The sequence below is a fragment of the Exserohilum turcica genome (assembly GCF_000359705.1).
Source record: "Exserohilum turcica Et28A unplaced genomic scaffold SETTUscaffold_7, whole genome shotgun sequence".
Classification (NCBI taxonomy): Eukaryota; Fungi; Ascomycota; class Dothideomycetes; order Pleosporales; family Pleosporaceae; genus Exserohilum; species Exserohilum turcicum.
In genome coordinates this window covers 2,013,812-2,038,613 of record NW_007360288.1, presented here as the reverse complement: position 1 = coordinate 2,038,613, position 24,802 = coordinate 2,013,812, and the positions used below count along the sequence as shown (strand labels likewise).

Sequence of the window (24,802 nt, the reverse complement as noted above, 5' to 3'; positions counted from 1 at the left end):
GCGACGGCGGGCGCCGATCGTTGCCGTGCACAGCCATAGGCCCGCCCGCCCATGCTGCCTGTCCATTATCACAAGCAGAGCTGCTGCTGCACCAGGCGTGCACCGCACCCTCTCGCCCCCCGGCTCACCACCACGCACTGCGGCCAGAAAAGAAGCCCGGAAACCAAGGACACGCTGGCCATGGCCGACGCCCCCAAGCCCGTCGTCGTCAACGCGCCCAAGCCCCAGCGACTCGAGAGCTCGGGGTCGGGCTCGTCTGGCGACTTCGATCACGATGGCCCTCTTGGCGCAGCCGACATGAACCATGGAGAGTTCAATTTTGCGGCGCCCGTTCAGGCCGCCAACGGCGTCGTTGTCGACGACGATATCGCTCCCCTGCGCGAGCCCGCCTACAGCTGGAGCACCGCTGCCCCGCCCCCCTTGTCGTCGTCGCTATCATCGTCGTCGTCGTCGTCGCGCCCGCGTGGGCCCCAGATCATGACCGACGTCTCGCCAGCGCCCCAGCCCAACGGCACCAATGGCCTCACCTCGTCCGCCCGAGGCCAGCGCCCGTCTGCCGTACGCACCCCCAGCAATGCCTACGCCCCAGCCCGCCGCCCGCCCCAGTTCTCGCTCAACTCGACCACCTCCCATCGCCAGCGCAACAACTCGGCCACGCGCTCGCGCCGCAACCCCAACGCCGAGTACCGCGCCCAGGAAAAGGCCTATGTCCAGCGCATCCGCCAAGAGGACCAGCAGGACGACTTCTTCGACCCCGCCCTGCGCACCCCCAGCCTGGGCTACAGCACAGACTCCGAGACCGACGACGACTCGCCCTCGACAGCCGACTATGTCGAAAACGACCCCTACGACCAGGAGACCCTGCTGTACTATGGCAACGACGACATGCAGCCCTCGATTGAGGAGCTCAAGATACCCGCCAACCGCGAGCGCCTCGAGTGGCACTCGATGCTGGCCAGTGTGCTGACGGGCGACGTCGTCAAGCAGGAGAAGAAGCGTCTGATTGGCAGCTCCGAGCAGCAGGGAGACAGCACCATGAAGGCCGAGGTCTGGATGGGCATACGCGCCAAAGTTTGCGGCCGCTCGCTGCAGGCCCAGCGCCGAATTGTCGACGACACCCGCAGCAAGATTCGTGCCAATCTCGAGAGCATCGTATCGTTTGAGGTTGGTGGAGAGGCAGAGGCCGGCCAGACGGCTGCCCAGCAGGTCGAGGACATTGTCAAGAAGATTGAAAAGGTGGAGAGTGCCTATCCGACACGCCAGGCTCTTGAGGCTGCGTACCCCCGGGCAGCATCGCAGCACTACAAGGATGCCTGCGACGCCATTATATCCTGGCACAACACCATTGCTCTCATCAATACTGAAATGTCTATTTTGAAGAAATGGGTAGGCAATGAGGAGCTCGATTTCACCAAGCCCCGCCCGCGCTCTTCCCAAGATCACCATCTGACCGACGAGTCTTCGTTTATCGACCGGATACTCAAGGAAGACGGTCTCAAGTCCCTGCAGGGAGACACCAACCTGCTCGCACCCTTGGAAAAGGTCATCCAAAAGGCCAAGACCACGCTCATTGCAAACGCAGAGGGCTTCGCTGACAGGCACCTCCCACCCTACATTGAGGAGTTGCTTACCCTAATCAACTTTCCCTCGCGTCTTCTACAGGAGATTATCCGCGTCCGCCTCTCCTACGCCAAAAAGATCAAAGATCCATCGCAGCAAGGCGTCATGATGGCCGAGCAAATGATTGCCCAGTTCCGCATCCTGCTGGCCATGGCGGGTCAGGTCAAAGAAAGCTATATGATAATTTCGCGACCAGAGCCCGGCTGGGACCTACCTCCCTGCATTGAGGAGAATTTTGACCTTGTCGTACTTGACGCCCTCAAGTTTTACTTCAAGATGCTGAATTGGAAACTGGCAGCCAACAAGAACACATTCAAAGAGGCTGAAATCCTGGAGCAGGAGTGGGACTTTTGCAACAAGCTCGGCCGGCAGCTTCAAGGCGGCGATGTCGTGACTGCAGAGCAGTTCAGTGTGCTCACCTCCAAGTCGCTGACCCGTCTCAGTGCGCACTTTGAGCGTGAGCTGCAGCGTCGGCCGGATGAGCTCACTGGATCGGAGATGGAAAAGCGCTACAAGCAAATTTTGGATTCCGTGCGTGTACGACAGCGTAAGCTCTACCGTTTTTCGAGAATTCTGACGCAGCGTTTTGAAAACTGTACCGAGTATAGTATCAATCACATTGACCTGGACGAGGAGCAGCTCCACGAGCTGTACGAGGCACTAGTCATGACTGGGCACTTTCTCGTCGAGACAGCTAGTACCAACAATTCGGGCGTCTATATTGTTGCGTCGTCCACTGCACTTGACCGCCCCAACGATATTCAGTCACTTCTCACAACCTGTTACCATGCAGAAGAGGCTCCTGAAGATCCTTCCAACCCCTATGTTCTCATCATCAAACCAGAACAGCCCCTCTACTGGTCGGGTAAGAGAATGTCAGCCAACATTGTTGAGCCCCATTTGGATCTCAAGGCTGGCCGGTTGCGTCTGGTCGCTGATGGTTCTCAGCAACGGCTGGCCAACGCAAACATGTCGTTTTTGTCCTCCATCGGCATCGAACTCAACATGTTGATTGATCAGCGAGCCAATCTTCCACGTGTCAATGCTGAATTGCTCAAAATCAAGCATACAGCATATAGTTTGTCAAACACTATCATGGACAGCGTCGAGATTGTCCGCAAGCAGACTGTCGGCCTTGACTGCCAGGACCTCATCCAAACCTGCTTCGCCTTTGCAACAGAATTTGGTCAGCGTTCGGTGCTCTACTTAGACTACAACCGACGAGCAATGAACAACATCAAGCTTACAAGGTTAGCACTCGACTGGGTTAGCTTCATCTGCGATGACTGTATTGCGTCTGATCGCAAGACCTTCCGCTGGGCTGTCGTCGCTTTGGAATTCGCCATGATGATGACCCGCGGTCAGAACATTCTGTCCATCAGCGATGAGGAGTACTCGCAGTTGCGGCTCAAGGTTGCGGGCTGCATGTCAGTGCTCATTTCCCACTTTGACATTATGGGCGCCCGATCGACCATTGCCGCTCAAGCTGAGCGACAGCGATTGAATGCCATTGCTGGAAAGAGCATGCTGGACCCCAAGAATACCAAAGATGATGACGAATCCATCAAAATTACACAAGAGCAGTGGATGCAGAGACTCGAGGAGATTGACTCATTCCGAAAGGAAAAGGAAGCTGAACGCCAGGCCCTAGGCAGAGTACTGGAGGATTCTAACGAAGCCGACCGAGCTCTGACATACCTCTCTTCATCTGCCACCAACGTCACCCTACGATGGCAGCAGGGACAGTTTGTTGGCGGTGGTACTTTTGGATCAGTATACGCAGCCATGAACCTCGATTCTAACCACCTCATGGCCGTCAAGGAAATCCGGCTTCAGGATCCTCAGCTGATCCCTACAATCGTCGCCCAGATCAGAGACGAGATGGGCGTGCTACAAGTACTGGACCACCCCAACATTGTGTCGTACTATGGTATCGAACCGCATCGCGACAAGGTGTACATTTTCATGGAATACTGCTCTGGTGGTTCTCTTGCTGGCCTGCTGGAGCATGGACGCATTGAAGATGAAACTGTCATCATGGTCTACGCCCTGCAAATGTTGGAGGGTCTGGCCTATCTACATGATGCTGGTGTAGTACACCGTGACATCAAGCCTGAGAGTAAGTCTCTTTATCTTTACTACGCATTATTTTACTAACATTATCTAGACATCCTGCTGGATCACAATGGTGTAATCAAGTTTGTCGACTTTGGTGCTGCAAAGCTCATTGCTCGCCAAGGTCGAACGCTCGCCGCAGAACACAACGCCACGCGTCAAGGCCGTCAACGCTCCATGACCGGAACACCCATGTACATGTCTCCTGAAGTTATTCGCGGCGGAAGCACTGGCCGTCACGGCGCCGTTGACATCTGGTCACTCGGCTGCGTGATTCTGGAAATGGCCACTGGCCGGCGTCCCTGGGCATCTATGGATAACGAATGGGCCATCATGTACCACATTGCCCAAGGCGATCCACCACAACTACCGTCCAAGGATCAACTAAGTGAGCAGGGCATTGACTTTTTGAAGAAATGCTTTGACCGCGATCCGAACAAACGAGCCAGCGCAGTCGAGTTGCTACAACACGAATGGATCATGACACTTCGCGCTCAGCTCAGCCTAGAGCCAGCGACGCCAAGTGATAGCAATTCAAGCAGTGGAACACCACATAGTAGTAGGCATAACTCCACCTACAACTAAACCCCTATCTTTTCTGCTCTCCTTCCTTCGCTGTTTTCCCTTTACCCGACAGGAGACAAGTTGGTTTTCTGGATTGCAGTTTCTATGGACTAACGCAAATTGTTTTCTTGCTACTAGTTGCCCGTCGTCTCTCGCTGCGGCGATCCAGCCTCGACGCCAGTAGATGCGGTCCATTAAGTCCCGTTTCGGTAACTTCGCCTACTAGCAGCATCAGCCCACTTTCTCCATTTCATCCTGCTGCCGTGTCATTGCCTCTTACACCTTCGGCTGGCACCGGTGGTGGTAGTGGGCCGTATTTTTACTTTCCCCCGCCAGCCTAATGCTACAATCTTGCTCCCCCCGCCTATATTCCATTGAGAGTAGCGGGGCAAGAAGCGACTAGTCTAGCTGGGGCCATCCCCTCTCCCTTTGTTTTTTTTCCCCTCCCTCCTAGAGAACCTCTACTTGAGTGTTCGTCGATGTCGGCAAAGACTGTAAACATTCTCCTCTTTCCTCTACTTTCTTTCTTTCTTTCTCTCTTTGTTTCCCTCTCATGTCTCCCTCTGGCATTGAATTTGTTGAACCTGCCTACATACCTACCTTTCCCCTTTTTTTTGGCGTCTTCCTCCTTCACGCACAACATCCCCTCCCCCATCGTTTCACCCCGCCACCGCCTCCGGGGTCAAAAAAGAACAAATAATAAAAAAAGGGGGGGGGAGGATCAATGCCCAGCAAACAGCTAACAGAACACTCATCTGATCAAAAAAATCTCAAGACGCGAATTCTGGAAGCAACAAGGGAAAGAAAAGTTGGGAAGTCATCATATTGCATTAGCGATGGCGTTTTCTTATCTTCTTCTCCTCCTCCGCTTCTCTCTTTCTCTCATATTTTTCTATGTACCTTTCCTTCTTGTTGTTGTTGTTGTCGTGTTTCTTTCGTTGGTTACTTCTCCCCGCTATTCTTTCATCGTTTTTTTTCTTTTTGGCTGTCCACGCACATATACATACGCACGCACATATATGCTGTTATGCATGCATTAGGGGAGACTTTGATTGCTCAAGTTTTGGTAGTATCTATCAGGTTGGTTGGGGGCTGGGAGAAATGTCTTTGGGGGCGTTCCCTTTTCTTTTTGGTCTGTCTGTGCCATGAACCATGAATGAGGTTGGGAGTGGTACATATCTAAGCAACGATTGCCTCCGTGTGAGGCTTATTCACACAATCTTGGCTGCTTGTCTCACTCTGAAATGCTCTTCGATGTCATGCAGAGATGTTTTCCTCCTGTCGCTTGTGTGGCAACAAGTCTGCTGGGTGTACAGTCTATCGTCTATTCCTCAGTCATACTCTCGTATTCTAAGAGGAAATGTCATAAACACCACGGTCCCCCCTTTACTGCACCATCGTCTATTTGCCGTCGCGCATGCTGCGGAAAAAGTCCATGACACCTGTGAAGACAACAAGCAGAATACCACCTCCAGGACCCAATCTCAGAACCTTTGGCACGAAACCCTTGTACAGTGCTGGGAAGCCTTCCTCCCTCATGACGGTGCCGAGGGCAGGCCATGCCCAGTTGTACTTGGGTACTGAGCCTGCAACCTTGGGAGAGTTCTGGATGCGCGACTTGACCACGTCCATGGGCGTGTTGAGAATGGTACCGACAGTGCCACCAATAGCGCCAGACACAAGGTCGTTGGTGATTTGTGACTTCTTGTCGGTTGCCACGGGCATGAGAGCGCGGACCTGGAAGATGCATCCAAAGTAACCGGCGTTCCACAGAATGTGCCTCCACAGGGTTGACTCAAGACCTTGGTATAGGGTAAGAGGACCTTCCTGCTTGACAATCTTCATGACACAGTCCATCATGCCGTTGTACTTGTGCGCTTGCGCGCGGTCTTGTAACCGAATCTTGACCAGCTCAAAAGGTACGACGACGAAGGACTCGGTTGCACCGGCAGTTGCGCCCGTGAGGATAGAGAGCGACTGGTTCATCTTGGACTGGCCAAAGAGGTTGCGGTAGAAGGAACCCCATGAGTCATTGGCAGCGAACTTGGTAGCCCTAGGCTATGTCAGTCAGACGCTCAATCGGAAGACGGAGATGAAATCGCCTAGCGAAATGCGCACCTCTTTGGCGCTTCCATGAGAATGGGAGCGGTGATACCGCGGTACAATCTTGAGGCACTGCCAGACGTCAGCCCCTCATCTTCATCGCGACATATGCGTCAAAGATGTACCCCTCGTTCTTGATGATCTTCTTGAAGCAGTCCAACATGCCATTGTATCCCTCGTCCCCAACTGCCTTGCCGGTCTGAAGTTGTCTGCGCACATTTAGAGTCGGTTGTGGAGCCATTGGATAAGTCGTTTCTTACACCCGAGTCTTGACAACGTCCAACGGGTACCTTGAGACAAGTTAGCGGTGCTCGCATGGAAGCATAGAAGATATTGGAACCATACATGATCAGAATCTAAATGCGCCCGACCCATTAGCATTGGGAAATATCACGCGAGCTTGGTGGTGCAGCAGTTGCACGCACTCACCTCGGACACACCAGCCACGGCGCCTACACGCATAGACAGTCAGTACCTGTTCATATGACAACATTTCTAAAGCTCGGGCAGGATTGTGAGGCTGCCTCGGTAGAGGGGGAAAAGCGCATGCAAGCCTTATGCATTTTCCTGGGAGCTACCGGAATTTGTGCGCACTACCGTCGCACAGGCATTGAGCAGCACTAGAGCATATGGACTTACCAGCCGCGAACTGGTAGACGAAGGGCAACGGCTTCGCATCTGCGGAAGACATGTTGAGGGGGATGTGGTGTGGTGAAGGAGGGGAATGTCGGAGGGGAAGGGAATATCGGCAGCGAGAAGAAGGGCCGACCGAGGGCCAGCGACAGCGATTTGCGGCACGCAATCTGGGGAAAGAGGCCCTAGAGCACAAGCGTGGGATGTGCTTCCAAAGTAGTCCTAGCTTCCCATCGTTGGTTCTAGGACACAGCGTGGGCTGCGCGGTAAAAGCAATTATCCAGCCCGTCCCGTGCGGGCGATATCCCACCACGATACCAATTTTTTCCGCAAAATCTAGTAATACGTCGAATAATGTCAACTTGCTAGCTGCCGTTAGCCACAGGCGCTGCCGCACCGCTAGCGCATGTCACGCACTATTGTTCTCTTTCTTACAGTAAGTACATGGGTACCGACATGGCTTGGCCGCGGCCACCTGCAGCACGTGACGTCGCCCTTGAACTGCCCGCCACGTGCGATGCTATTGGCTGCCCGCGACGCGTGAACGCGCTCAACCCACCAGACGTCACGCCAACAATCCGCCTCCATGTCCACGCGACAAAAGTCCTTCTTTGACCAGGATCAGAAGCCAAAGGTACTTTGACTGCATATATACTGTACTGGAGGACCACACTCATTCCACATTCACATAGCAATATCGAGGCCAATGGAACCGCACGCGCAACGGCGCCTTCCCCCACCAGAATAATCAGAGCGCCCCCTCCACGCGACAGGTAGTGACTGGACCACCCATCATGCCGTCGACTCAGACGCGTACGAAGCTCAAGGCTTTCCAATTCGTCGAGGGCGCGCCATCCGTCGACAGTGTCAAGGAGCGCGAGGCTGAGAAAGAGAATATACATGCTGCGCCGGGAAAAGGGTCCAAGTTAGTCGGCACCCCTAAAACAAGTAGGGTTGTCAAGGACGTTGGAAATGTGAATAAGACTCCGAAACCGCCGACTGTCACAGACTGCCCGCCACCATCAACACCGGCCACTACTAGATTGCCGCTGGCGGACCTCGTGGGTAATGTCGACGATTCCTCGAGACATGTGCCGCCGCCCGCCGCCTCGCCTGAAGAGCAATTGATATGGAGAGGATCGCAAGCGGTGAATACGCCCTTGCCACGAAAGAACAAGAAGCGCGCCAGGAGTTCATCGCCCGTCCCGTCCCAAGACGAGTCTAGACTGGATCCGAACAAGCAGGACATGACAACACCTCAGGCCGATCCTGCCATGGAGCTTTGGTCGCGGTACACAAACAGCAAGGGAACGCCGACTGCCAACAAGAGCGCAGCATTCGCCCACCTCATCAACGAGTCGTCTCCTAGATCTGCCGCGGCTGCTGGAAGTGTCAGTGGGCTTCGAAGATGGGCGAGCTGTGGCGTTGAGTTTCCCGCATCAAACCGGAAGAAACGAAGGATGCACGGTGTATTCCAGGCGGAACAGGCAGCCGAGGACGTGTTTGCTGACCCTCCAAGTTCAGACGGCATGCTGCTTGGGCAGCAAGCCAAGCCAAACCTTGCGAGCATCGTGCAGCGAATGAGGGAATGCGTCTCAAAATCGGAATCCCACCCACCGTCACAATTGCCATCAAGTTCCTCGCCGTTGCCACGGACTGGCGGTTGCCAAGGTACATCGTCGGGCTCTCCTCTTCAGCGGCGTACCCGGGACCAAAACGTGGATGCTTTGGAGACATCGCAACATGATTTACCGCCTTTAGACGACGATTTGGACGAAGATGGTGAGCTTGTGCAAGATGAGGAACATGCCAAAGTTGAGCCGTCTGTACCAGGTCCGCTCCAAACATCCCCAGGGTCATCTGATGATTTTGGAGACGATGACTTCGACGCGGACTTGGTAGAAGCCTTGGATGTGACACCCCAAGAAGTTGATCAACCAGTCCTCTCAACGAGCCATGCTACAATCTCTCATCAATCTCCAAACGTGCCTCCGCAACAACACACTACAGCTGTTCCTTCAAAACTCGGAAGTGACGATGAGTTTGGAATGGACGACGAAGATGACTTTGCTGCTGATCTGGAGCAAGTAGCATCACTGTACGATACGAGGTCGCTGGAACCTCAGACAGCTGATCCAGTCCCGACAGCAGACAAGAGTTTATCCGCAGCTCCTGTCGACACATCGTCAGCCACGATCATCAATTTGGTAGACGATGATGACGACTTTGGTGAGGACATAGACGCCGATGAGTTCGCCGCTGCCGAAGTTGCTGCTACGCAATTGCCCACGAATATTGTATGTAAAACACATACCTTCCTGAAGAAAGAGCCACATTAACCCTTGAAGAGTCCACAGGACAACAGAGCCATTCAGCGCTATCTGGTTAAAAGGGTAGATGAGAGTTCGTATACAACTGACCGTGGCTATCAAATGCCTGGAAAAGTGGGTAGTATATTGAAGAATAGACTGAATCGTGTAGCTGATGTCGCGTAGGTCCTGTTGGTTGAGGAAGAAAAGACGAAGTTGTTCAAAGTCATCACGCTGCGGCAAGCTTGGTTTGACACGCCTTGCACGGCTGATTCGTTCGTACATGTTATTGGAGAGTTCACAAGCACTGGACAGTGTATTGTAGACGATCACCACAACATGCTTATCTTGCATCCAGACCATTTGATCTCGTCAACCGTTGTTGCAGATTCTTTTGGCTGTCTACGGCGAGCAGTGCTTCAAGACCGTGTAAAAGCGACCAGCAAAGCCAATGCGCCAATGTTGTACGGAACGCTTCTGCATGAGCTCTTTCAGGAAGCCATCAAGGCGAACAAATGGGACACGACTTTTCTTTTGGGCACGACTGAGAAACTCCTACCGAACCACTTGGAGACGATACTGGAGATCAACTCAACATGCGAAGCCGTCAAGGAGCATATGAGCAGTAAGCTGCCTGAGCTGCAGGCTTGGGCTAAGGTGTTTGTCTGTGCGGAGCCCCAGGCTGACGCTATTGTTCGAGAACGCAACGGGCGGCAGTGCACGATGAGCATCAACAAGCTGCTCGACGTTGAGGAGCACGTTTGGTCTCCTATGTACGGTTTGAAAGGCAATATCGATGCTACGGTTCAAGTCACGATGCGGGACGACCAGGGTGAGCGGACCTTGACCGTTCCCTTCGAAGTCAAGACTGGCAAGAACTCTTCCAATGCCGCCCATGTTGCACAAACTGCCTTGTACAACTTGCTGTTGTCAAATCGATACGGTGTGTTTCTTTGACGCTTTTCTGCTCTCTAGCTGACTGTAACAGATGTTGATATTGCTTACGGCATTTTGTACTATCTCGAAACTTCAGACATTAGTCGTATTCCTGCTATTCGTAACGACATTATTCATATGATTATCAAGCGGAACGAGTTGGCGTGTTACGTTCGAGATCGGATCGAACTACCACCGGTACTCAAAGAAGATTTCAAATGCCAAAAGTGCTATGCACAGGAAGCATGTTTTCTATATCACAATCTTGTTGAGGACGGTAAGGGCGAAATGTTGAACAAGAAAGCGAAAGAGCGATATGACGAGCTGGTGGCACCATTGCAACCTTCTCATCGAGAATTCATGAAGAAATGGGATACGCTCTTGACCAAGGAGGAAACGGATATGATGAAATTTCGGCGTGAGCTGTGGACCATGCTCAGTACCGAACGCGAGAAACTGGGCCGTTGCTTCTCCAACGTCATACTGGAGCCTGGATCTGCGTATGAAGAGAAAACGGGCCAAAAGATCAACCGCTACAGCTACACATTCATCAAACAGCAACCAACGCCTGGTTTCTCTTTCACAGAGTCGCAACTTATCGTTGGCGAACCTATTGTGGTATCCGATGAGCAAGGTCACTTTGCACTGGCCAACGGGTACGTGATGAATGTCAACAAGCGGCGCATCACTGTCGCTGTCGACAGGCGACTACATAACTCTCGCACTAAGCTTCCAGGATTCAACTCGCAAAACAACCAGACCTTTGCCGGCATTATGGAAGTTACCAAGGAAGGCGAGACAACTGCCAAATCCGAGACCGATGAGGAACCTGTCTTGTACAGGCTGGACAAGGACGAATTCAGCAGTGGTATGGCCGCAGCTCGCAACAATCTCATCCAAATCATGGACAACAATGTATACAAAGCGAATGACCTGCGGGCGCTAATTGTGGACGGTCGGGCTCCTGCTTTCAAGCCCACTGCAAATGCGCCTTCAATACCCAAATCCTCGCAGATGTCCATGAATTCCGACCAAAAGGCTGCTGTGTCGAAAGTCATGTGTGCAAAAGACTATGCTCTTGTGCTGGGAATGCCAGGAACGGGAAAGACAACCACGATCGCACACATCATCCGGACACTTGTTGCTCAAGGGAAAAGTGTACTTTTGACCTCATACACACACACTGCTGTCGACAATATTCTTCTCAAGATCCGCGACGACAAGATTGGCATACTGCGGCTTGGCGCCTCGAAGAAGATACACCCCGAAGTTCGAGAATTCGCCACTCTTGCAGCAGAGCCAAAAGAGAGTGTTGAGGCACTTGAGAATTCGTGGATGCAACCGCCTGTCGTGGCTACCACTTGCCTCACTATCAACCATCCTCTCTTCAACCGCCGTATCTTTGACTACTGTATTGTGGATGAAGCTTCGCAGATCACACTGCCAGTGTGTCTTGGCCCCATCCGTATGGCCCAGAAGTTCATTCTTGTCGGCGATCACTACCAGCTACCTCCGTTGGTACAGAACAAGGAGGCTATGGAAGGTGGGCTGGACGTGTCACTTTTCAAGCTCCTCTGTGAAGCTCATCCACAAGCGGTTGTCAGCTTGGAGCACCAATACCGCATGTGCGCTGATGTCATGCTTCTATCCAATACCTTCATATACTCTGGACGATTAAAGTGTGGCACACCCGCCGTCGCCGCTCGCACACTGAAGCTTCCTAGACCCGACGGTCTTGCAGCCTACCATCATAAGCTACAGATGTCTCGATCCAGTGCAGTGCAGACTTGCACTGGCCCTGGTGCTGTCAATTGCTGGCTTTCTCGTTCTTTGTCACCGGATCAGCCTGTGGTTTTCATCAACACCGATCCTGTTTCCCCGATTCTCGAAACACAATCCGGGCCTCGTATAACTAATGCGTTCGAAGCACGCCTTGTTACGCAGCTCACTGTTTCACTGCTCAGCCTTGGAATCACTGTCGACGAGATTGGCATCATTGCTTTCTATCGTTCGCAGCTTGCTCTTCTAAGACAGGGTCTGTCCGCCGCCTACACCCAAACTCAGTCTTCTGAGCTCTCTGCACCGGTGATTAGCGGCCAGGGGGGCGCGGGCGTCGAACTGCATACTGCCGACAAGTTCCAGGGTCGCGACAAGGAAGTCGTCATTGTATCCTGTGTACGCAGCAACGAAAACGGTATTGTGGGCGACTTACTCAAAGACCGAAGGCGTGTCAACGTTGCTTTGACGCGAGCTCGTTCCAAGCTCATCATACTCGGTAGTGAAAAGACACTATCGAGCAACGAGCTCCTTCGCGACATGGTGGCGCTGTGCAGAGAGAAGGACTGGGTTTTAGACCTTCAGTCTGACATGGTCGAATCTCACGCGTTCGATGAGACTGTCACACAAACCAGCAAAACGCCAGTCCGACCACACTCTTCTTCACGCGTTCTAGATACTGCGGCAAGCCCATCGCTCACACCTAGTCCCCTCAAGAAGCGGAAAGCACTCGATGACCTGACGACCACTCCTAGCAAAGTCAACACCAGGAGCCCGAAGAAGCGGATTGGGAGTAAGAGCGCGAGCCGCAGTCCTGAAGCGAAGAAAGTGCCAGGCAAGGTTTTTACGGCTGGGAAGCGTGGTATCTTGGATGGTAGGCCAATACTGAAGGATATTTACAATGGCGCAATCTAATGAGTGGGTGGATTTGGGTTTGTCAATATGTGGACGTTGGCTGTGCAGAGACTACGCACTGGTGCGAGTTGTTATATATTTCTACTACGTGTTTGCAGGGATAGGATAATAAGAGGTGGACTTAGTGTAGGATATCACGGCGTGATTGGATGAATATTAGCGTAGCGTAACGGGCATGAAGTGAACGAATGAGATACCGCAGCAAATGTATAGATTCCTGATCTTTCTTCTTAGCTTCAAGGTTAATCGCCTCTATGTCAGCATCGTAGGGATCGTTACTGACTCGCCATCAGCCGATCTAGATCTGGTATATTAGGGTTATTTTCCACCCGATATAGGGCATAAGCGCTATGTTGCTTACTGAACTACTCTTAGATATGCGCTAATAACGACATCCATCAGGTTTGTATGAAAAGGCTGTTGTGTGTGGCATCATCGTTTGGAAATACTAGTTCAGATTTCCTACCCAAGGGGAACCATAACCCCTATCCAAGAACCACTCTCTCCACCCCCTCCAAGCCTCGAAATCCGCACAGACATTACATTTCATGGTATTAAACTCATCAGGGTATGCGCCTTTTGTTGACCCCGAAGAAAAGCCGATTCTGAAGCCAAGGTACAAAAGACGTCGCTCCAGTTACTCTATACGGTGGGCAATCTCTCTTCCCACGTGGTTCACGTCATTCAGCACGGTAGTGAAGATAGTGAGGACTCCAGCAGATTGGTATCCCAGTCCTGGCTGAATGGCGTAATTCAACATCGGCATCGAGCACGGGAAAGCTTGTAGCGAATGATAGATGCCTAGCATTGAGGTGACTCGTTAGTGCTTATCGAGTAATGCCTGGGGCCTTGACCGTACCTTGTTCGCTATCAGCTGAGCCGCCAGAGTAAACCCATAGCCACAAGATACGGGCATAGTACGTGTGGAGTCTTGGTACTCCTCTAGATGCCTGTGCTTAAAAATCACTCACGCTACAGACCAGATAGGAAAGGAATCTACTTCTGCCCACTTCTTCTGCACGGATAATCAGGTCTTTTGTAGACTTTGAAAAGGATAAAATGGAATTTACTTGGTTCAGAGAAAGGGGAATAGATAGGTAGCTTTGAGGATCGAAATCATGTTACTTTTGCGGCAATGAAAATATCTGGGAGAAGGGTGGTGATTTTCTTGGTTTTCACTTTCTCCAACACTACGAAGAATTGAATACGAAGGTTGTATTTTCGGTAAAAAAAAGTGCAGGCTTACAGACTGGTTTTACGCCGACTTGGTACTGTGGCATGGGTAGCTCTTGTAATAGTCTGAGATGGAGTGGCGAGGATCTGCAACTTTCGCTAAGTACGTATGGGAAAAGCGTAAGCAGCATATTGGATTCCTTGCATGCCTGTACCATAGCGAAGGGCTGCTGATACTATAGGCAAGGATCTGATATATTGTTGGTTTAATGTGTGTATATGCTATATATAGTTATAAGTGGTTCGTCTGGTATAAAACCCGCTGTGATTGCGATGTGCAGTTCTACATACATACACTGATTCAGGCCTATCTTTTGTGCCACCGAGCCTAGCCTGGGGTGCATCCTAGCTATTCTATTCTTCGCTTAGCGCTGGTACCTACCTTATAACCCGTGGATATATTACTAAAGGTTTCTGTTACCGTAATAATGAGAGGCTAACAAGTAGCTAGTACCGTGTCAAGACAGCCTACTTGATACTAGGCCTGCAGAATAACAAGCCCGAAGTCCATTACACGTGGGCTTGGATTAGGATACTAGTCTACTCGTGTGTTAGCTGGATGGCTTAGATTTCTTGGTGTTCTAGGTGTAAGTCAGGTATAAAGCGTGGTGTTGGCCTCCCCCTACAGCCTTTGGTTACCACGTTTCATTAATTATCCTGCTGTTGACCCATTCAAGGTATGCACTATCGCAAAGAATTTTGTTGTGTATTTTGGAAAGGATAGAATTGTCTCGGGTAATGCTGACTAGAATACAGATACACCTTGATCCTGGAAATTCTGATCGTCTGATTCAAACATGAAGCTAGCACTACTTGTCGCATTATGCCCTCTTCTTGAGGTCGTGTCAGCGGGTATCTGCTGCAGCAGGAATTTCATAGAAAACTGCGAAGGCGGTGTTGCTAAACTATGTGTAAGTGCCATGTGATGACGTCTTCTTCTTTTCTTCTTCTTCTACAAGCTCTATAAAGCAGAGAGAGAGAGGGAGAGAGAAGAAACTATTCTGCACGTCTACGTACATACTACCTCTTTCTTTGGCCAAAATCTAACACACCACGCCTGTGTGTCACAGTGCTACCCGAAATACAATGCGCGTAAACGCAACTGCAAAAACCATTTTCCAAACTTTTTCAAGACGTTTACAACATACGATAACAGTATATGTACGGAGGGTGGTGAAGCCGGCATTGTTGTTTGTGCGGGTACTTAGGTTGAGAGAGATACCCTACGCTGTAGTGTGTGTGTGTGGGAGAGTATAATGAGTACATGTTGGGGCTGGGACATGATGGGTTATTGGGCATCACTGGCTTGATGGGCAGGAACCGGCAAAGGTACCACGTCGTCTATGTGGAAGTTTGAACGTTATATAAGCTATAGTCTAGACTGAGAGTTTTAAGGCTGAAATAAAGCTAAATTTCTGTTATGATCCGTCTCATATCGACTACAACGGCATTGGAGCCATTCCACTGGTAGTTATGTACCAATCTTATTGCCCAGTGTGTTTGTATGCTGTTGGAGCCGCGTGGAGATGCCGACGGGATGACGCTTTTTGGCATTGCCGACGCGCGGTCAGTTGGTATACCGGGCATTCACAGGAGTAGTGCTTGTATGGCAGTGTATCAAGACCAGCGGGTGGCGAGTCCTCTTTGGCTCATAGTAGTGGTTGGTCACTGCATGCGTATAATGCAGGTCAGGTATAAGCGCGGCTTCCCCAACTGGCAGGTACGCATTGCAAGTGACGACACCACAGGCACCACTGTTGCTGTATGCAGCCCGCCTTAACCGTCCACATCACGCGACGACTTGGATACACGGACTCTGACTCATCGACACGGCGGCTGGGAGCATCGAGTTGGGCCAAGATGACGACTCTGCATCTCCCATCACCTTTGCCCAGCACTCACCTTGGTTTACGGCAGATATTGCAACGACGACTCTCACCACCACCCTCGCACATCTGCCGACATGCCGCTGGAAATGCGTCCGATGACGACCGACGACACGTTATCTTGGACACGCGTCCGCGCACTTGCCTACTATGGCCCTACGCATGATGTACTGCATTCCGGGCCCATCAGCGAGTCGTCGATACGCCGCGTGGCCGAGGACCGCAAGCGGGAAATGGGCCAGCCAAACACCTGGCACTGGAAGGTCGTCGACACCGATGCAGCGCCCAGTGCTGACGACCCGCCCGACAATGGCGGGCGAAGCATTGCAATCTCGGTGTGGAGCATGCACAATGTTGTGGCGGATAAACAAGCAGAGGACAGCACTGAGGAGTCGTCTATACCGGCAGAAAAAGCCGACAAGGCTCCAGGCTTCGTACCTCTTGAGCTGCGCGTCGATGCCTTGAGCTCACTCCTTGGCCCGCTGCGTGCGGCGCAGCACGCTATCATGGGCACATGGCAACCTTTCTTCAAGCTTAACTCGCTCGCGACACATCCGGACTACCAGGGCCGCGGCGCAGCGACCATGATGCTGGACTGGGGGCTGCAAAAGGCGGACAAAGAGGACCTGGTCACGTATCTGGATGCAACGCAAACGGCCAGGCCCTTGTATGAGAAGCGAGGGTTCACGCTGGTCAGGGCCATCGAGTGGGATCGGGCGCCGTGGGGCGGCGAGGGGAAAGACTGTCATGCGTGCATGGTGCGAGGGGCTGCGAAGGATAATTAGTGAAAAGAGCACGGGACGGTAGCCACGACACGATGAATGCAAGACGTGCCTATTTGTCGCATCACGCTGGCGAGAGAGGGGACCAAGCATGCAGGTTCAAGGCGTGTGAAGCTTCGCACCCACGGCGCTGGAGCCGGCAAGCCGCCCTTAGCAGCCGTGGCCAGGTCGCGGGTAAGTAAGCCCCCTACCCCCTCCGCCCCCCGCAGAACAAGGTGCAGCAGGCGCAGGTGCAGGCGCAGGCACAGGCACTGGCGCCCATGCTGGCGGAAGAACAGGCGGTCGGGGTGTTATCGAGGGCGATGCTGAGGCAGCGATTGCGCCATGTCGCCTCGGCTGCCAGCTTTGCGCCAGTGCCCGTGTGACGTAGGGTAGGATGGCCAAGTAGCGCAAGCACAGCTAGGGCAATGCAACGGGCGTCGTGAGCAACGGGCGTGCGCGCGCGTGTGTGTGTGCCACTGTTGGAGCCCTCTTCCCGCTGGCCAGGCTATTATGTACTCCGCGTGCGTATGCAGCATAGCGTAGCCGGCGGGCGGGCGGGCTCCATCTGATGATGCATTTGCTGGGCAAGGAGCCTGAGTTGCCCCGAGGCGCATCCTTCCACCAGGCCGTCTCTGCCTCTTATTCCAAACCCCAGCCTCCACTGCTCCCTCTGCTACTCGCACCCTCCTCGCCCTCCCCCGCCCCTCACCACTATCCGCCCCTGGTCGCCGACCGCATGTCCGCGCAGCCCTAATCAAGGGGGCGCCATGGCACGCAACGCGCGGAAGCGCATCTCGTACGGTACGCAGTGCTGCCTCTTTGCAAGCCCCCGGCCCAGCGCCAAAGGGCTGCCGGGGAACAAGCTGACGGGAAATCTGTACAGTGCTGCCACTTGCCAATTCCGCCGGAGGTCATAGGCTCGGGGTCAATGGTTTGGCCGTCCACCCTCAGAACTCGATCCTGTATGTACCCGCGACCCTCGGAGCCCGCCGCCGCAACTGACCTCGCACAGCTACTCGGGCGGCCGCGACGGTGTGATATGCGCATGGGACCTGCATCTCGACCTGGACAAGACGGCTGCCGACGAGCGCGACCCTTTTGCCGACTCCAACGCTGCCGATTTCAAGCCGCCGCCTACGCAGTTTCGCCAGCAAGTCCAGGCCCATACTCACTGGATCAACGATATTGTCCTCGCCCAGAACAACAATGCCCTCGTCTCAGCCTCGTCCGACATCACCGTCAAGGTATGGCGACCCGCCGCGACAGACAACCTCCCTCCCCAGACCATCGGCCTGCATACCGACTACGTGAAGCGCGTTGCATCGCCTGGCGGCAATGAGAACTGGATAGCCTCGGGCGGACTGGACCGCAAGATCAGCCTGTGGGACCTCAATGGCGCGGGCAAGAAGCTGGAAATCGCAGTGGGCGAGGACGAGAACACGGCAAAGGGCTCCGTCTATGCCCTGGCAGTCACACCAAACCTTATTGCTAGCGGTGGTCCAGAAAGCATCGTCCGCGTGTGGGACTCGCGATCCGGCAAGCGCATCACCAAATTTGTGGGACACACAGATAATGTGCGCGACATTCTCCTGGCGCAGGACGGGGACATGATTTTGACTGGCTCCTCGGACCAGACGGTCAAAGTGTGGTCCATGACGGCCGGTCGTTGCATGTACACGCTCACCATGCACAATGATAGTGTGTGGTCGCTCCACTCAGACTCACCGACCCTCGAAACTTTCTACTCGTCAGACCGGTCGGGCCTGGTGGCCAAGAGCGACGTCCGCGACTGCGCCGAGATGGATGAGGGTCTCTCAGTGGCAGTGTGCCAGGAACACGAAGGTGTAAACAAGCTCGTTGCAGCAGGCGACTACATTTGGACGGCCACATCGAGCTCAAGCATCAACCGCTGGCTCGATATCGAGACAGCCGCTGATATTGAGCTTCCAGAGTCATACAAATGGCATAGGAATAGTGTGTCGACTATGCGATCTCGAGTTCCTTCACCCCCAGGCAATAGTCCTCCGACCAACGGAGCAACGCCCAAGATTCCGCTCAAGTCGTTGCTGCGCATGTCCAATACCGCACCATTTCCTCAAGCAATGGCCACCAAGGATGCCGATACCGCGACTGTAGCAAGTTCGCGGAAACCTTCCGAGGGGTTGACAGAACCGGACCACAGTGCAGTTGGTACTGTTCGTGCGCTACCAGACTTCACCATTGAAGGCCAAAACGGCCTCATAAAACATCATCTGCTCAGCGATCGACGGAGAGTCCTTACTCTCGACACCGCAGGAGAAGTCGTCTTATGGGACCTACTACAGGTGCGCGATACATGCATTTCTCACACCCAGCAGCTAACATTAGCAGTGTATGCCCGTCAAGTCGTTTGGCAAAAAACACATGGAAGACGTTTTGCCAGAAGTGAATACTCAGGACAGTGTTGCTCACTGGTGTGCTGTCGATACAAGGATAGGAACCTTGACATGCATGCTAGAAGAAAACTATTGCTTTGATGCCGAAGCATATGCAGACGAGCTAGACCTAGAAGAGAAGATTGATTTCAGGGAAGATCATAGAAGTGCGTGCCCAAGAATACTTTGCAAATTCTCGCTAATCCTGTGCAGTAAATCTTGGCAAATGGATCCTGCGATACCTCTTCTCTAATCTCATCGACGAAGAGATCAAGCGTGACGAGGTGGCCCGGTCTGAGTTGGTGAAGCAAAAGCAGGAACAACCACAGGAAGGCCGACCCACGAACATTGAGCTTCCGGACGTCAACATCAACGGCTGGAAAGACGCGGTTTCTGGGCCTACTTCAGCATCGACCATCAAGGCTGAAAATGGATACCGCTTACCGCACACACCAGGCCTGGCCATCGGTCTGGCAACACCAATGGCAGGTCCAGGAAGTGCAGGGCGCAACTCGGCCACTGCTGCCCTGACGCCGACCAAAGAAGAGGGTGCACAGTTGGAAACGACTCAGACACGACGAAGCTTGAACCAAGAGGGCGGAGACTACTTTGGTTCGGCCACGGAGACCAATGGCAACGGAAATGCCAAAGCTGGTGAGCCTGCCAAGGAAGGCTCAACAGACTCAAAAGAAGAAGCAGTTCAATCACCAAACGAGACCGATACACCGTCGAAGAAAGGCAAAGGCATGTTTGGCAAAAAGTTCAACATGTCATTTAACATGAAGAAGTTTAGCACCGGCACAGCTGTGCCTGAGCCTGCTAAGCCTGTCGTGGACGAGAAGGCCGAGGATAGTGACTCTCGCTCTACCAAGACGGATGAAAAGACATTTGAGGATAATTTCTTTGGTGTTATCCAACGGATACGACAGGGGTATGAGGAACAGCTGGCTGCAGGTGCTACAAAGCTAGAAACAGCTATTACACCGAGCCTGCCAAACGAAACACCGGTGCTCAAGCCGCCAGCGATGACGACCATCTTGATCCAAGAGGATCGCCCCGACTCTGGAGGAGTTGCTGATCTCTTCGAAGGCAAAGTCGGTACACTGGGATCACAAGCTGATCTCATTGAGAAGGCGGCGCCCATGTGGCTGGCCGAAGTCTTGCTACGAGTGAGTTTGCCGATTTCCTATTGACTGCGAAATTCGTATCAACTAACCAATTTCTCCAGAACCAACTCCCACCCAAGGATATCGTCAAAGTATCTTTTGTCCTCGAGCCCCACGGCAACTCCTTGCCGTCCATCTCATCCGACGGGTACATTCCTTTTTCTCTTCCCTTCGAAACCGCGGCGCTCGCTAATTCGACCCTCAGCAACAACCGCCTCAATGCTAACCGCATGCTGCGGGCGCGCAAGATCCTCGGCTACGTCGCCGAACGCATCGAACCGCCGCCTACAAAGGAGGATCTGGAAAAGATGTCCGAGGAGGGTGGGGTGCTAAAGCCAGAAGAGTACCTCGAGCTGTACTGTAATGGCCAGGTAAGACCATCCACGGGTGAAGTCTTCAAAAACTTAGCAGTCTTACTAATATCGTGTTCGACATAGCTCATCCCCCCTACAATGACACTGGCTAGTATCCGCGCCCACGTCTGGCGCGGAGGCGGCGACGTCCTCCTCTACTACAAGGCAAACGGCCGCAAGCAAATCAAGCAAGCCCACTATCCCGGCCCGCAATCTGGTGCTCCGCCTGCCCCCATGCACGGCTTGCGACCTGGCGCGGGACTCAGCTCCATGCCTGGCAGCAGCAATGTGAGCGAAGGGAAGCAGAGCAGTGAGGCGGAGAGAAGCACAAAGGACACTGCTGTTTTTGGGCCGTAGAGACTTGGGTCTGTTGAATCGTGGGGATTTCTTTGCTTGGATAGCTTTGGTTAATTGCTCGTTGGGTTTACTTGCTGGGATAGGTCGAGGGATACTTGTTCTTGCATAGTGTTGACAGATAGGGGAGTTGGGGGGAGAGAGAAAGGGTTAGAGGGCTCTTGTATAGTTGGCTCGTTCTACGTGGAAAGTAAGATGTAAAAAAATAATTCAGTGGGCCATCTCATGGGTGTGGCCTAATTTCAGTCAGGCCCCCCCTGAGCAATGTTCATTCGTATAGTACATTGGTATCGCTGGTTCCTCGTAATATGTTCTTACTCTCTCACTCTTTGCCACAACATGCACATCAGTTCTCCACAACGCCTCCCAACAGGTTACTAGCCCATTGGTACGAACCGAGGAAAATGGCACCGCCGACGCTTATCCATCCGACACGGGGCCCCAAGCCCGCGAAGAAAGCTCTCGGGCCCGACTCTCGCAGAATTGTAGTGAGCATGTTAAACATTGGCTGTTTTTCCCTGGCAAGCATCATGCGCGTCTTGAGCACATCCAACGGCGTCGTGGTACCCGCGGCCACGGCGCCGGCCACACTCCCCAACAGTCCACCTTCCCACCCCGAGACCTCGTGCCTGCCCGTCTGCGCGGTGCGGTACTTCTTCAGGGCCTCCCAGAGCGGAAACTGAATCACCGTAAACGGAACCTCGCGCATAATGGTAATCGACCACCCCCGATACAGCTCCATCCACACGTGCGCAAAGCCACGGGTATGTCTCTGATTCAAGATGTGCGTGAGCGCAGACAGCGATGACGGATGCTGCGACGCCTGCGCCCGTTGCTTGACCACCTCTGTCGGCACCCTAACCGCACACGCCGCCACCTCGCCCAGACTCGCTGCCACCATGTGCACGAGGGCCTCGCGCCCACTGTCGCTTACCTCCTCTTTGTACGGCTCCCCCGCGGCATTGTACCGTATGCGGGCCGTGGGCTGCGCGAAGCTGCGCTTCAGCGAGTCGTACGTTATGAAGAAGAGGGCGGCGCCTGGTGCAGACCCGACAATTGCGCTGCCGACGCCGCGATAGATGCCTGTGAAGCCGCCGCTTGCGGCAAAGCCCGACGACGATTGTAATCGTGTTTTGAGCGTGTCCAGCGGGTACAGCGAGAGGTCGACTGTGGTGCCGGCTAGACCGCCTGCCTGGGGCACAATCGTAGTTAGCTGGGGCCGACATGTATGTGTATACGGTGCATGACGTGTGTGAGGTGAGGGGGTGCAATTGGATATTCAAACGGCCAAGAATGCGTGTTGCGCAACTTACTATTAGCGAGCGCAGATACGGCGACTCAACCCATGCTTTTTGTCCGCGGGTGGGGTCGAGCGCAGACTGGGGCATCGTGGGGGAGGAGCAGAGAAGGGGAGCGGGCGAAAAAAGATTGGCGCGAGTGACATATGACGAGGTTCCTGGCGCGGGTTGGAGGGGAACACGGCGTCTGTGCTCAAGCTAAGCTGGGTAAGCTCTGGACCCTTTTGTGGGTGCCCTTTTCTTGCATTTGATCATCGCTTTTGAATGTCTTGCTTCGGCATTACGGTTGGCATTAGACGGTATCCGGCAGTGGTCTGACGGCATTTTGTTCTAAGACGATATGGCGAGGTGAATGATGAGTAGTGTCGGTATCACAGTGAGATGTTTGGCTAGCACGAGGGTTCCCAGATGCGGCGGGCAAGAGGAGGAGCGGGTAGATGAAGGAGATGGCCAGGCTGCACGTGGCTTGGAGGGTACGAGCCAGGAAAAGACTGGCGCAGTGAACAGTGCAGAGTCGGACCACTCGGACGAGGATGGATCAGAAGACAAGGTGTCTGGCGATATCCCATTAAGTCCTTCGTCAGCATCCGATACGACAAGCAGCAAATCAGCTACCCCAGAGCCTCTGCAGAAACCCCATCATACAAGCTGTATCCAGGAGGCTCAACTCTCACCAGATGGAAGCTGCATCTTTACATCCGACTACAATCGCGTCTTCTCCGTCTACCCCATCTCGAGCGACATTTTCTCGCAACCGAGCAGCCAGAGTCTCACGCCGTATGCGTCTTTCCGCTCACCAAACCCCATCTGGGCTTTTGCTGTCAACCCGCTGTTCAACCTGCAGGATGCCTCCAGCACAACCACGCTGATCAGCCGGCGAGACTCCTACATTACCCTGCACAACGCACTATGGGACGTCTCGCAGAGCTATACGGACATCGACAACACGACTCCTCCTACCAGCCCAATTAACATATCACAACCCCTCGCCTCGTACAAGTTCATCAATAACCTCACCGAAGCCGTCACCGCGCCGATTAGCCTCGCCTACACACACACGGGCACCCACTTCTTCGGCGGCTCGCAAGACAAAATCGCCGTCTTCGACATGCACGAAACCAACAAGCCCATCCACGTGATTCCTACGATTCCCTCGCGCCGCAGCAAGCTCAAGGGCGGAGGCCGCGGCTTCAAAGGCCACATCTCAGCGCTCTCGCTGTCTCCCTCTTCACCGTCTTCACGCGACGGCATCCTAGCAGCTGGCTCGCGGACGCGGCACATTGGCCTGTACGACGCCGTCAGCGGCACGGAAATCACGGGCTTCGCTCTGCCCGGCACAGCCAGCGGCGTGCGCTCCCGCACCAGCGAGCATCTGCAGCACCTCATGGGCGACGGCGTCACGGCGCTGCGCTGGAGCCCCTGCGCAAACTACCTGTATGTTGCCGAGCGCAACGCCAACGCCCTGCTCATCTACGACGTGCGCTGTTTCTCGCTCGCACTAGGCTACTGCGTCGGCAGAAAGGCACTGACCAAGCAGAAACTGGGCTTTGATGTCTGGCATGCGGGTGCCGCCGCGCCGTACCAAGTCGACGGCGTCTCGCACGAAGTCTGGGCTGGCGGGACCGACGGCAAAATGCGGGTTTGGAAAGATGCGTATGCAAAGGAGGGCGCGGTCCAGCCCGATGAGGTGCTTACGGTGGGTGCTCAGGACGACGAGCCGGTTGTGGCGTCGCTGCTTCATTCGTCGGGCAGCTTGGCCGTGGCGGCCAGTGGCGTTGTCCGCGTAGCTGGGCAGCAAGATGACGACGGCAGGGGCGTGCAGAGAGGCGGCGGCGGAGTGAGACCACGGTACCGGGAATGGGGTAATCTTGATATTCTAGCGTTGAGCTAGAAACACGGGGTTGGTTTAAAAGAAACGTGTCGCCAAGAAGCATGGCCACGTCGTATACAGATAACGTATGTGGCAAGCGAGCGCCGCAGGTAAGCGAGCGCCGCACCCCACCAAACCTGCGCACCTCTCCTATCTCAACGAACAATGGCTCAACGTAGCGCTACTTAATTAGCTTTAAATGAAGCAGATATTTAGCTTGCTATTTCTTCTATTAATCTCTATCAAACACAAAGTAATCGTCGCGCTGCTGCTGTCTACAACGTGTCTGAACGAACAATCCGCCGCCGACGCGCTGGTATACCTGCTCGACGCGATTGCCAGCCTAACTCAAAGAAGCTCACTAAGCTAGAAGAGGAGGTAATAGTTGATCATATACTTGATCTAGATCTACGTGGATTTGCGCCCACGTATGCTGCTGTGCGCGATATGGCTGATAAGCTGCTGGCTGCGCGCGGCGCTGGCCAGGTTGGGC

At 53.7% G+C, this 24,802-nt stretch overlaps 5 protein-coding genes across 5 annotated transcripts; 3 read left to right on the top strand and 2 right to left on the bottom strand.

Annotated features, from left to right (window-relative positions):
- Nucleotides 1-180: 180 nt before the first annotated feature.
- Nucleotides 181-4,320, top strand: SETTUDRAFT_35045 (uncharacterized protein; the record flags this gene model as incomplete). The annotated part of the gene is made up of 2 exons (XM_008031949.1): nt 181-3,739; nt 3,788-4,320. The coding sequence occupies 2 exons, from the start codon at nt 181-183 to the stop codon at nt 4,318-4,320; spliced, it is 4,092 nt and encodes a 1,363-aa protein (XP_008030140.1).
- A 1,216-nt stretch (nt 4,321-5,536) lies between these two features.
- On the bottom strand, nt 5,537-7,196 carry SETTUDRAFT_165728 (uncharacterized protein). Its single transcript, XM_008032369.1, has 7 exons — nt 7,042-7,196; nt 6,832-6,854; nt 6,748-6,758; nt 6,663-6,692; nt 6,528-6,611; nt 6,418-6,474; nt 5,537-6,352 (listed from the first exon to the last, which is right to left on the bottom strand). Exons 1-7 carry the CDS (start codon nt 7,091-7,093, stop codon nt 5,701-5,703), a joined length of 909 nt encoding a protein of 302 aa, XP_008030560.1. The 5' UTR covers nt 7,094-7,196; the 3' UTR covers nt 5,537-5,700.
- An 8,971-nt stretch (nt 7,197-16,167) lies between these two features.
- Nucleotides 16,168-21,144, top strand: SETTUDRAFT_97532 (uncharacterized protein; the record flags this gene model as incomplete). Its single annotated transcript, XM_008032368.1, has 8 exons — nt 16,168-16,443; nt 16,483-16,834; nt 17,738-17,816; nt 17,867-19,178; nt 19,222-19,435; nt 19,482-20,437; nt 20,497-20,805; nt 20,872-21,144. 8 exons carry the CDS (start codon nt 16,168-16,170, stop codon nt 21,142-21,144), a joined length of 3,771 nt encoding a protein of 1,256 aa, XP_008030559.1.
- Nucleotides 21,145-21,487: 343 nt separating this feature from the next.
- On the bottom strand, nt 21,488-22,529 carry SETTUDRAFT_96862 (uncharacterized protein; the record flags this gene model as incomplete). Its single annotated transcript, XM_008032367.1, has 2 exons — nt 21,488-22,333; nt 22,455-22,529. 2 exons carry the CDS (start codon nt 22,527-22,529, stop codon nt 21,488-21,490), a joined length of 921 nt encoding a protein of 306 aa, XP_008030558.1.
- Nucleotides 22,530-23,091: 562 nt separating this feature from the next.
- On the top strand, nt 23,092-24,324 carry SETTUDRAFT_60918 (uncharacterized protein; the record flags this gene model as incomplete). Its single annotated transcript, XM_008031987.1, has 1 exon — nt 23,092-24,324. A coding segment is annotated over one exon (1,233 nt), but the record flags the coding sequence as incomplete, so codon positions are not given.
- Nucleotides 24,325-24,802: the final 478 nt, after the last annotated feature.

What these genes read in the sequence shown, in the direction of transcription:
- SETTUDRAFT_165728 (XM_008032369.1), bottom strand. Translation starts at nt 7,093, where the DNA reads ATGTCTTCCGCAGATGCGAAGCCGTTGCCCTTCGTCTACCAGTTCGCG. An exon ending in CGTCTACCAGTTCGCGGCTG is followed by an intron (nt 6,855 to 7,041) that starts GTAAGTCCATAT and finishes CTATGCGTGTAG; the next exon opens with GCGCCGTGGCTGGTGTGTCC. An exon ending in AAGATCATCAAGAACGAGGG is followed by an intron (nt 6,475 to 6,527) that starts GTACATCTTTGA and finishes GACGTCTGGCAG; the next exon opens with TGCCTCAAGATTGTACCGCG.